The sequence below is a fragment of the Alligator mississippiensis genome, chromosome 3, assembly GCF_030867095.1.
Source record: "Alligator mississippiensis isolate rAllMis1 chromosome 3, rAllMis1, whole genome shotgun sequence".
Lineage (NCBI taxonomy): Eukaryota > Metazoa > Chordata > Crocodylia > Alligatoridae > Alligator > Alligator mississippiensis.
The window spans coordinates 25,985,885-25,998,848 of record NC_081826.1 but is presented as its reverse complement, the minus strand read 5'-3'; the positions used below and the strand labels follow the sequence as shown (position 1 = coordinate 25,998,848).

At 39.4% G+C, this 12,964-nt stretch overlaps 1 protein-coding gene across 7 annotated transcripts in view; it reads right to left on the bottom strand.

The window, feature by feature from the left end:
- Positions 1 to 6,501: 6,501 nt before the first annotated feature.
- Positions 6,502 to 12,964, bottom strand: part of TRPS1 (transcriptional repressor GATA binding 1) — a 275,610-nt gene continuing 269,147 nt past the window's right edge. For all 7 annotated transcript variants that reach the window (XM_019495760.2, XM_059723804.1, XM_006261871.4 and 4 more), the window contains one exon: positions 6,502 to 12,707. In XM_019495760.2, coding sequence (XP_019351305.1) covers positions 11,646 to 12,707 — 1,062 coding nt within the window. In that variant the 3' untranslated portion in view covers positions 6,502 to 11,645. The remainder of the gene's footprint in view (positions 12,708 to 12,964) is intronic.

The following is a 12,964-nucleotide window of genomic DNA, read 5'->3' as shown; positions in this document are numbered from 1 at the left end:
GAAACAACATTGGTCAGCATGATAATTAATTTCATAGATTTCAGGGTCGGAAGGGATCTCAGTAGATCATTGAGTCCTACCCCCTGCTATGGGCAGAAAAGAGTATTGGGGTCAGATGACCCCAGCCAGGTGTTTGTCCGGTCTCCTCTTAAAGATCTTCAAGGTAGGGGAGAGCAACAGCACACTTGGAAGTCCATTCCAGATTCTGGTAACCCTTACTGTAAAGAAGTTGTTCCTAATGTCAAGTCTAAATCTGCGCTCTGTCAGTTTGTGGCCATTGTTTCTAGTTACTCCAAGGGGTGCCTTGGTAAACAAAGTATCTCCTATTCCTTGCTGTCCCCCCCTGACAAATTTGTAGATGGTCACTAGATCCCCTCTTAGCCTTCTCTCATGGACGCTAAAGAGATCCAGGTCCTACAAACTCTCTTCAGAGGACCTATCTTGCAGGCCCCTAACCATACAAGTGGCCCTCCTCTGGACCCTCTCAAGGTTATCCACATCCCTCTTGAAGTGTGGTGCCCAACACTGAATGCAGTGCTCAAGCTGTGACCTCACCAGTGCCGAATAGAGGGGAAGTATCACCTCCCTAGACCCATTCCTGATGCACCTGTTCATGCATGATAGAGTGCAGTTAGCTCTATTGATCACTTCATCACCTTGACGACTCATGTTCATTTTGGAGTCAACTATGAGCACCTAGCTGGGGTCATCTGACCCCAGCACTCTTTCCTGCCTAGGGCAGGGGGTCAGACTTGATGACCTACTGAGGTCCTTTCTGACCCTAACCTCTATGAATCTATGACTCCAAGATCCCTTTCTGCTGCTGTGCTGCTTAGAAAGTCATCCCCCAATCTGTATATGTATTGGTGATTCCTTCTCCCTAAGTGCAATACTTTGCATTTATCTTTGTTAAACTGCATCCTGTTTTGTTCTGCCCACTTTTCAAGCTTGTCCAAATCCACGTGAATCTGTTCCCTGCCCTCCAGTACTTTGCCACATAATTTGGTGTCATCTGTGAATTTGGAGAGTATGCTCATCATGCTCTCATTCAAATCACTGATGAAGACATTGAACATCACTGGCCCAAGGACTGAGCCTTGGGGGCCACCACTGCCCACATCTTTCCAGGTTGATACCAACCCACCCACTACCAGTCTCTGGGTGTGTCCCATTAGACAATTTGCCACCCACTTGACCATGTAATGATTTAGTAACAGCCACTTACTTTTTTTTTTTGAGAATGGGATGTATCAAAGGCTTTTTAAAAATCCAGGTATATGACATCCACCCCAATTTCTGCATCTAAGCAGTTTGTGACCTGGTCATAAAAAGAAACAAGGTTTGTCAGGAAGGATTTACTTCCTATAAATCCATGCTGGTTATGTGAATCCATGCTGGTTACATTAATTGTATCAGTGCACCAGATCTAATAATTTATGCTTTTGTAATCTTAGCTGTAAAGGTTATTTCTGTCCTCTACAAGATGACCAGAGACTCATTGCTGTGATTTGCCATATTATTTAAATGGATGCGGTGCATTGGTCTCCTCATATAAGACACTCAACTTGATGGCTATTTATACTGTTACTATTGCCCCCACTCTTCTGCATTTTCAATTTCCATTTTAGCCCTTTCTTGTCATTATACATTTTTCAAAATATCAGGGTCTCCAAACAGGAACACCACCAGCCACTCTTAGCTGAAAAGAGTGATTTTATTTCCACAACAATTTCTTGCTCAATGTAAGCCTGGCACAAGCAAATACTTAATGAACCTTTAACTTGCAAAAGAAATGACTTTACAATTTTGTGAGTCTCCCATCCCATTGTGCTGTCCTATGCTAAGGGTTATTACCTGTACTACCAGACCCATTTAGATGGAGAAATATCAGTAACAGTATTGTAAAAAAAATAAAAATAACAAAGAAAGAAAGCATGACTAAAATATTCCAACCACATTCATAGTTATAAAGATGAAAAAATCAAGGCTCAATCTGTATTGTCTTCTTAGTAAATATTTATGAAATTTTGATTTGCATATAACTTGTGAATTATGGTAGTTTTCCATAAACTGTTCAAAGGAAGACCTTATGATTTTTCTTTACACAAAATCTTTCTCCCAGAAAATATCATTTAAAGGAAATTCTCTAGTCCCTCATTCTGACACCATAATTTAGGAAGCGGCATCATTTTAATATTTATCTTTATTAATTTACTTTCTGTTATAATAAATTACAGAGACAGAAATACTTTATGTTACTTTGCTACTTTTCTTTTAGTACTGCAACTCATTTAGGATGACACTGCTCTGAAATAAGACAACTGTAGTTTCGTTGCCTTGGCAAAAAAAAGTATTAACCTTAGCCTTCTTTGGCAGTCGTAAGTCACAGCATTTATATATTGTCATAAAACAGTTTTTGTTTTTATTAATTTATTTCCATCCTATTTGTTAAGTCATGTTTCATATGTGGGCCACTTCCACTGACATTGGATCAGCCTTGATGGAGCTGTTATAATGTATATGAATGTATGTGACAGAACTGACACAATATCAATCTCACCATTAAGATGTCAATTCTGTAATAGCATTTGGAAGTGAATCAGACACTTTCACTGACATTGTAACCACAAAGTGTGAAAGACACTTCTATTCTTTCAGATGTGCATGAGACACTTTCATTTACAATGGGGACCACTAAAACTGTTGTTCTGCAAGTACTTCAGGGAAACTGAGAGAAGCTGGTGTCAGTACAAACACCACTTCCATCAGGTTTCAATAGTCCCTATTGCCCAGCATAATTGCTCATCATCGCTAAACTGTCAGTGGTAGGAGGTGAATAGGAGACTTTCACTGACAGTGTTCTGATTCTTTGATTTTGTATTCTACCTCACTGTCTGTAAAAATGTTATAGAGTTCAGGGGAAAACCTGATTTTCTTCAAATAATAATAATAACAGTAATAAATGTTGGTAGGAATTCTGCCCATCCTCCACTCTGGTACCATAATTTGAGAAGTCTCCATTTTTGTAGCAGTCTTCCCTGATCTTGTAATAGGCTACATTCTAGTAGGTGCAGCTACACATACAATTAATGTGAAGCAATAAACTCTGGAGCTTCCTTATTGCTTCAGAGTTTATTACTCCCAGGAACACCATATGAACATGTGCCCAGGACTGCAGCACATCGAGCTAGATCAGAGCAGCCCTGGCTGGCAAGAGGTCTGGGTGGTCAGCCTGCCAACTTGGGGCTGCTCCCTCCAGCTCAACATGCTGTGGAGGGGATGTTTGGGGGATAAGGGTGCTTCAGCACTGGGCTAGCTGGCAGGCAGTCTCCACACTGAAGCACCCTCATGTGCTAGCTAGCTGGAGCAGCATCAACACGTGTGCTACTGAAAACTAAAAAAACTCCACAACAGGATAGTACTTGGGTTTACAAGTATTATCCTGATGGAGAGTTAATTAGTTTACTCCAGCTTAATATGGGCACATGTGTAGACACCAAAATGTTTACAATGAAGCTTATTAGTCAACTCCACAGTAAACATCTCATGTAGACAGGCCCACTTAGTCTTTCAGTTCATTTTGCTGTGTAAATATTCTTTTCCATCTCAAGCCCTAATTTGCCTTGTAGCTTTGTGATCTACCCATCACTATAAGGTCGGACTCAGTGCCAGCCTATAGACTGCGTTTTTTGTTTTGTATCTGTACAGCACCTAACACAATGAGGTTTTGGTCCATGACTGAGCTTTGTAGATGCTAGAGTATTACAAATAATAAATAAGAATAAACGCTGATTCTACTTCAACTAGGGGCCAGAAGTTTGGCTTGAATTATAATCTAATAGGTGTCCAGATCCTGTAACAGAATATTAGTATTCAGGGTTCAGAATGGAATACAAAAAAGATTTTAGGTACAAGGGGAGAAAATAAACAGAAGAAGTGAACAAAGGGCATCTTTATACATACTCAAGGATCAGGGAATTGCTTCTCCTGTGCCACCCCCCATCGGGGGGCGCTTTTATTGGAGCAGCTCTCAGAAGCAGCTTTAATTAAAATACCTTCAGTGTTTCATGTATTCAGCATCCCACACTTCAAAAATGGCAGTGGGGGCACTTTAACTAAAGCTTATTCATAAGCTAATAGCACGCTACAACAGACTCGCAGCTGGAGTCTGCTGACGTGTGCTTAATCGAGTCTGCTCTGATGCGTGCTAATTAGCATGTGTCAGAGCAGAGGTCTGTCATGTGTACAGGTACCCAAAGTGATAAGTCACTACCTTTACATGTAGCAGATAGACAATAGTGATATTAACTTTCCCATTTAATTTAGGTAAAGAGAGGATTTTACTGGGAGTCGTGTGTTTATATATATATATATAATGTACATACATATGCATGTATATATTATACTAATACTCTTGGCTTAACTATACACATGTACTAATTACTTTCTTTTTTCCCCCAATATATAAGGCTATGAAGAGGTCAATATCCTCAAGGTTGTTGAGTTTGGGGTTTTTTTTCTGTAAAAGCAATTATTTTAGCTACAACAATTGTAGGAAATAAAAGAGAAAAATTCAGAACACCCAAATCTTTCAAACTGTAAACCAGGAGAAAGTGGCTGCATTATTAGTAGGGCTTCAGTAGCTGATTTGATTCAGAGGAGATTCGGCCCGATTCTGGGACTGACTCTCCAAATCCAAATCCAATCAGGAAACCAATTAAAAGCTCTGAATCGATTTCAAGCATTTGACTTGATTAGGAAAAGCTTTGGAAAAGATCTGGCTGCTCTGGAGATTATCCACAGCTGCCTCCAGTGGGTAAGTCTGTTGGGCTTGGGGGAGCAGGGAGCAAAGGGGCATTGGGGAGGGAGGGATTGGGGCTGGGACAAGCTGCCCAGCTAGGGCAGGGGGCGGGTTACTCAGGAAGCGGGGTGGGGGTGCAGGATGCAGGCACGGCAGCACTGGGGGCGGGGGCTCTGCCCTGCTGCTGCTTGCCCAGCCAGTGTTGGGGGGGGGCAGGATGCAGGTGTGGCTTGCTTCAGGCAGAAGGGGGCAAGTGGCAGCAGGGCATAGCCTCTGCTCTCAGAGCTGCTGCGCCCACACCTCACACTTCCCATGTCAGCTAGTAAGCAGCAACAGAGCAAAGCCCCTGCTCCCAAGTGCTGGGACTAGGCTGGGGCTGGGCAGGGCAGCCATGGGAGAGGCAGGCACAGCCAGAGGAGCTGTGGGAGAACCTGCAGCCACTCATCTGTGTCTGTTTCTCCCCGGCCGATCCAAATCATCAAATCTTTCCAAATCAGCGCCAAATCTTCCGAAGCCGATTTGGCCGAATTAGTTCAGAACAATGATCTGAATCTCCCAATTGAATCACTGTCCTCCAAATTGGCTGAATCCAAATTGAATACTTCCCTATTCACACAGGCCTAATTATTGGCATAATGAGATAAGAATTGAGTTCTAGAATTTTTGTGCTCTACTCTTGTAAGCTGATTTCACCATGTCATGCGACTTCAAAGCAATACTCTGCATGAAAAGTAACAGGAGTTGGGGTGGTGTGGGAGCTACAGTGCATGGTTAGCAACCCAGAAGTTGCAAGTTTGAGGCCAAAGCAGAAGAATGGTATGGCCCTTTCAGACTACGACAAACCTGCAAGTTCTGCTAAATGACTTGTTATAGAAGGACCCCAAAAAAGAAAAAATCAGAAGTAATAGCTTTCAGCCATGGAGATGAGACACAAACCTGTGGGGAAAGAAAATTACAGCATAGTAGAAAAATGGTTAGGAGCCATACCACCATGGTTTATGATCTCATCAGAGCATAAACACTAATGAAAGTTGACTTAGTCAGTATTTAGGTGAAAGATCTTTAAGGAAACCTCCAAGACTACAGCAGGAAGTGGTGCTGGTGACTTTGTAGGTGGCGTTCTTCTTTCACGAGTCACTATTTAATCTATGATCTGTATGATCACAGAGACATTGTTCTGTGGAAGATGCTGATTTACAGACAAGATGCAAAACCAAGATCCTGACTACATGAAGTTATTTAAAGATCATATTAGACTTTATGTGCAAAGTAAACTTACGTGCGAAGTCTGCATTCCTGGTTAAATCCCAAAATCAGCCCTTCACCAGGCTATTTCCTCTTTGCCAGTTCTTGTCCTTTCTTTGTGTAGGGTAAGTAATCAAACCAGTATTAGAAATATAATGCCAGGCTCATAGTTTGATCTATAGCCCACTCAAGTTGTTTTGCACTGGAAGTCTTTCCATAGACTTCAATAACCTTTAGAGCACAGAGTCCTTAACTTAGAATTTGGTCTAACATAATTTGAGGGGTCAATATTATTGTTCAGCAAATGGTACCTTTGCCTTTCAAACTGTTGGCCTTCAGAAAGAGGTGGTCATAGATAAAACATTGACTCAATTTAGTCCAGGTCTTAACTCTCTCTTCCAGCATCTCTATGCTGTACTGATATTGCATTTGCTCCATAAACAATGACACAAACCTTATTTATAACTGGTGGTAAAACTTTATTATTCAAGTTTAGATGTAACAGACATCTTTGCTGCCTGAAGATTGTTTGCATAAGAAATACACCAAGAACATGTTTGTGAGTAGAAATGAACATGCACTATGAAAACCAAACCAAACCAAACCAAAACAAAATGAAACAAAAAACACATCATGTGTTGTAAGGACAAAACAATAAGAGCCAAATCAGCGCTATATGCTTAGAGAGTGTTTGTTTAGCAATATGAAATCATTCCTTTTTTTCTGCTGGTGAATTTTGCTGTAAGTTAAATTTACAATGACATTTTGAGATGTTTCCTTTCCCCCCCATCCACTTCCTGGATAGGGGCTCAGAGACCACAGTGATGGGAAACAGTATGAAAACTTGAATATTATACAATATGTGGCAGCTGCTGCAATGTTTATTCTAAGCATTTTAGCTTAACTTACCAAATGCATTTATTTCATGGTAAACAAAGTTTTTGGGAGGAATTCTATTTTTTTAGCCTCCTGATAAGAGGTAAATCATATAACCAGTTATATAAGCTATATGAATATTATGTAGCACCTCAGCAACTGTCAATTTTTGAGAGCTTATGAATCTAATCAATATCTACAAGAAGGAGGAAAATCCCATTCTCTGATGGTAACAATCTATACAAATTATTCCACTTGGCCCACTACTCACCTGTACATATTCAGTTATTCCACAGTCAAATTTCTGCATATGGAAATTATGGAAATGGTGTGACTTCCAATTTTCTATCTATATAGTGAGTAGGTTGACAAGTCTATCGGGGACACCTGCCAAAAGTAACTATCTCTGCTGGAACAAAGAAAAACATATTCACCTTTCCTGGTTCTATAGAACTAAACTTCTATTATCTTTGGCTTTTATTCTGACTGGTGTTATAAAGAAACATGCTAAGTGAGCCAAGAAAAAAATCAATACAGAAGCAAAAGGAAGAAGCAAAACACCAGAACGATATTTTGATGGACATCAGAGACTTGGAGGCAAAACAGGTGCTAGGCCATATCCTCTGGCACCAAATCCAGGTATTACCCAACTAAGTAACATTTTTCCGTCAGAAAATTTGTTGGTGAGCTTGTCTCTAACCTTTCTACCCACTTGCAGTTGCCAAATCAGGTCACTCCATTTCATGGCCTTTATGTTTTATCGTTATATTTTTGTTTAGTGCTGCTTTTTCTTTATCATTACACATCCAGCTCTTTTTGTCAACTCTGAAAACTTCCTGGATGAGATAGAATTCATCTTATCTCCATATTCCCTGTCCTAATGGCGAAGCACCTCATACTGCACCTTATTTTCAGGCAGAAGAGTGGGCACACCATCTCCAACTTCCCTTAGCAATCTTTTAGTATACTGAGCATGAGATACTCATGAAGATTTAATGGGAGATTTTCACAAGTAAAACAAGTAGTTAGATATCAAATCCCTATTGAAAACCAATTAGAGTTAGGTGCCTAAGTACCATGTACTCTTTGGAACATCTCCTTTGTTTTTATTGATCTACTGGGTAGCACTCAAGAAGTGACACCTTGAAATCAGTACAATTTGCAAGGGATACTCTAGCACAGAGTTAGGCTACATAGAGTGTTAATTTGATTAGCTAGAAATATTGAGATTCTTAAATAAAGAGCAATGGTCCTTCTCAGGGATTTTAAAAGCAAACAGAATGAATGTATGCTTTCAAAAGGCACTCTATTTTAGGGATCCAACCTATAATAGGTTTTCAGACATGATAAGTACTCCTAATTGATTAAAATAGGATGAACGAGTCTTGACTTTACATGTCGCAGGAATAAGCACAACTGACACTTTTGAAAATGTAGAACTTGATGTTTCAGAGCTGTAAACTGATGTGTATTAAAATGCATTATGCATAATAATTAACATCAAATGCTATCACGCTTCAATCTATGAGCTGTTACGGAAGATTTTTTTTTTAATATCAAATCTTTCATATCTCTTTTTATGAACTGGTTAGAACCAAGTCTCAGAAGTGGAAGTTTCAGAACATCTCAATATGTCATGGCAAGAGCAACAGGTACATTTTACAAATTTCCTTTGTACACTATAGTACAACATTAACATTCAGAACTCTATCCTGCTCTTTACACTTACAAGCTTGTAGCCCTCCTTATTTCCAGACTTTGATATGTGTATTTTCCCCTACCGGCCTCTGCTTTTAGTTCAGCAAGTGGTGTAATGACATAAAGGTTTGTGCACAAGTCTTTATGACAAACATGTACATTAGGGAATATTTTGCCAGGAAGATGCAGCTTTCGTCAGTAGAGAAGCCACAGGAATTGCAAAGACATTAGTATCCCAACACAGTAACTGTGATGATTACCTTGAGGCAGCCACTTCTGAAGCCAGCAGTTGCTGCTAGTAAAGTGTAACGAATTTCTTGAGGAATCTGATTAGGACACACACCGGACCCTGACATACAAGAAGAGGACAAGCTATCTCAGTTCCCTCAGAACAAAAAACAAAAGAACGGAGCTATTGTTGGGGAACAATAATAAACACAACCAGTCACTTTCTGGCACTGGTATCAAGCAGGAGATTCATCTAGAAACAGAGGAGGAGGAATGTGACCCAATATCCTTTGCCAACCTGGAACTCTATGAAGGGTTATAGATCTCAACTGTGAATGGGCTGAATGGGATTTTCCATACACTGATCACCAGTGACCATGCCTGTTGTGAAAGAAACTAGGTGGAAGCAGGAAGGAATGTTAGCCTGATGCTAAAACAATAGCCTGTTTGTGCCTAACAAATCAGAGGGGTTGTTCAATAACATTTCATCTGTGGGAAAATGTAACACCTAAAATACTGCCAAGGTCAGTGAGACCTTTGGTGATCAGCTGTGTAAGTGCTTCTCATACATGATGACATTTCTTCTTGCAGTCTGCTTTAATTTAGGCACATTTTTCAAGAGACTATCAAAGTGCTATATGTTTAGGCCTGTTCCTCCCTGGTTTAAACTTCTGTCAAATGCTTTCAGACATTTCCCATCACCCTCATCCCTCTTTCATTTTCCAGCTTCCTAGCTCTACCTGGTTAAGTGTCTCATAAGTGCACCAATTTCTAGAGGGGGAGAATGCTCAGTTTTGTGTAAGTTAAATGCAAGGACCCTTTTTTATAGGATGCTTTAACTTCAATTACATGACAATTTGAGATAGGTGGCATATAAATGAGATCAGAATAGGACCCTTTATATATAATCTTAAGTGAAGGACTTAGTCCCGAGATACTTTCTTATAGAACATTTTTAAAAATAAAATGCACAAATGGAGAAATAGAAGACAACATAATATCAGAATGATATTTTAAACTTCATTCGCTGCAACATTCATGAACCAGTTGACCTAAACCTGCCATCCGACCTCAAGGAACTAAGACCCTGCACTGCGAAAGAAACAAACCCAAACAGAACAAAAAAGCAACTGCGTAATATTGTAAAAATGGAGTGCAATGCTACTACAGAATGCAATAAAAACATCAATGCTGCATAGTCCAACAGCACTTATCAAAATAATTTCTGAAATGTTTCTTCTGAAACACAGACAAAGCAATAAAAAGAGGATATATGTTTATCATTTTAAGCATAACAATGTGAGTTAAGAGCTTAAGAATACAAAAGTACTTGGAATGAATAGTGCTACCCTTTTTTTCCTAAGTAGGCATAAAAAATATTTTCATTTCCTTCTTGTTTTTCCATACCATTAATATCAACAAATTTCATTCATTTCATGTTATCGTTTACAACTTTAATGCACACACACAAAAAAAAGAGATACCTACTGCAATAGAAATAGTTGCTTCATTACCTTGTTTGCTACATTTGCAAATGTAAACAGCGAGGCAGAGCCAGAACTGACTCTAATGCATGATGGAATATCTTTGTTGCATACGTACACTGTAGAAAATAATTATTCAATATGTCAGGCACCATTATTTGAAATGTAATACATTAATATTTACTAGAAAAATAAGATTTTTTCTATTTGTTCTCCCAACTTCTTTAATGAAATAAGTTAATCTGACAGTGCATCCAGTAGCTTGTAATATCTTCTACATCCCCATGGCAAAATAATAAACTACTGGTTGGGACACTATTATGAAAATGATTAAAGTCAGTTCTTTACACCCTCATAGCAAGCATGGAGGCTTGTCTAACAGCACCTTTAACCAATTATTTAATATTTAGTTATTTAGCCCTATTTCCCTGAGCAGTTATGCTGAGGAGCTTTCCCTTCATGGATAGTTTTTACAAAGCTTTAAGTATTAAAAGTTATTATGACGACATTTAATGCTACTTAGCGAAAGCTGGTATAAGTCTATTGAAGGGATTGACTGGTATGTATAACAACATTACATTTGTGGAGAAGTAACCCTAAACTCCAAAGTTTAGAAAGAACAGTTAATCAGAAAAAAATGAAATACAGCAGGTTACCTTGTTCTATGCAAATTAAGCCCAGTGTGGCTCTTGTATTAGAGATAATTCATTTGAACATTATCTTTTCTTAGATAACAATGTGCCAGAAAAAGTGTAGTGTTAAAATGGTAGCTAAAAAATTGGATGAAATCACTGCCAAAGCATTGAGGACAAAGTGACTAAGGCATGTTTTAAGGCAGAAATTAGTCCAAATTAAAAATATTTAAATGATTTCTGAACACTTGTATATTTAATAAATCTATTTCCTATATACAGTGTGCATATGTTCACTATACTCCTGCAGCAGTATATACATACACACATCTTTGCATTCTAGCTAGTTATGTCTCTTACACAAAGGTATTAGCTGTCTGGAAATATAAGATTCCCAGTGATTGATATTTGTCCTGATTCACTGCATTCTGGATAGTTTGGTGGGCCATGTCCCAAATGATTATCCCTTTCCCCATCCAGCCACCATCCAATTCATTGTTTCCTTCTTGGCAACCCACAAAGGAAGGAAGAAAGGAAGGAAGGAAAGAAGGAAGGGTTTTTATATTGGATAAGGCATGCTCTCTATATGAAGTGCTTTATAGATCTTCACAAGACATTACAAGCTATTGAATTCCCATCAAGGAAACCTATTTCTGTTTAATTGTGCTAAGTGCTAAGGTTTTACTCTTTAGGTTTTCCATTCTTTTCAGCTTGTGCATTGTTCCTATGTAGGCCCCTCTGGATGTGAGTTGTGAAGTCATACTTGTCCGTGCAAAGATACTGGCATATGCTGCACTGGAAAGGTCCACTGTCACCATGGCAACTCATATGCAAAGCATACATCACTTCATCCAGAAAGACAATGCCACAGTGCACACACTTGGTTGAAAGTTCATCTTGAGTACTTCTATCGACTTTCTCTATTTTTACTACATTCAAGGGACCTTCATTTTTTACATTTGGTGGTGCCTTACTTTTCTCCTTGGAGGCACCATTTGCAGTTGGCCCAGGTCTGGAATGCTTTATCGCCAAATCAAGAGGAATGTCATTGTCTGATCCGACAGCTGAAAAATGAGGAGGCAGATTAAAGGTGGGATAAGGCACATAGTTTTGGCAAGGATTTGGTAGGCCAGGCACATGACTCAAGTAGTGTGGATTCCCAGGAACGGACAGCTTATATTTACTCCAGAATCTCAGCCAATCAGCTTCACTCTGAAAGTCATTGTGTACAAACGGAAGTCCAAAAAGTGGGTACTGGTATTTTTCAATAGGGCTTCCTGGTGGTGAGTAATTTGGGTGCTTTGCAGGTCTCATGTATTTTTCTATTGGGCTGCCCCTCTCTGAGCTTGCTTTCCCTTCCGATATTGATGAACTGTTTCCTGGGTCTCCAGTACTTTCCTGAGGACTTTTTATGTGAATGTGCAAAGGTTGCATCCTTTTGTGAATATCCAGAGTTTGGCTGACCAATATCGGCTGATGAGCAGAATGGCTTTTAGTCAATGAACCCTGGGCCTCATATTTACTCAGGCTGGGAAGCTGAATTTCTCTCTGGTGACCTTCGCTTAAATGATCCTCTGACCTCCTTTCTAATGGGCTTCCATTGACTTGTTCTTCACTGCTACCCCTCTGCTGTTTGTTTAGCTGGTCAGCCTGAAGTGCCTCTGGGTTAAGGCGCTTTCTCGTCCGTCTCCTAATGATCTGTTCACCATTGTTCTGCTTAATGATGTTTAAAGGCCTGGGAGTCTGCATAGAACACATACATAATAAATAAAAGAAAAACATTAGGCAAGTCTCAGTGACAGTATTCATGCAAATTTAAATTGTACTCCAGTTAAGAGATGCTTTAAGGGAGTGTCGTAGGAAATCTTATTTATCCCATACAAAGGGTCAACTAACATCAGACTCCTGCTTTTAAAAATAAAACCATCAACTGATACCCAATTTTCACATGTTAAATTAAAACCCACCATCTCATATGAGTTAACACATAATACCTAATC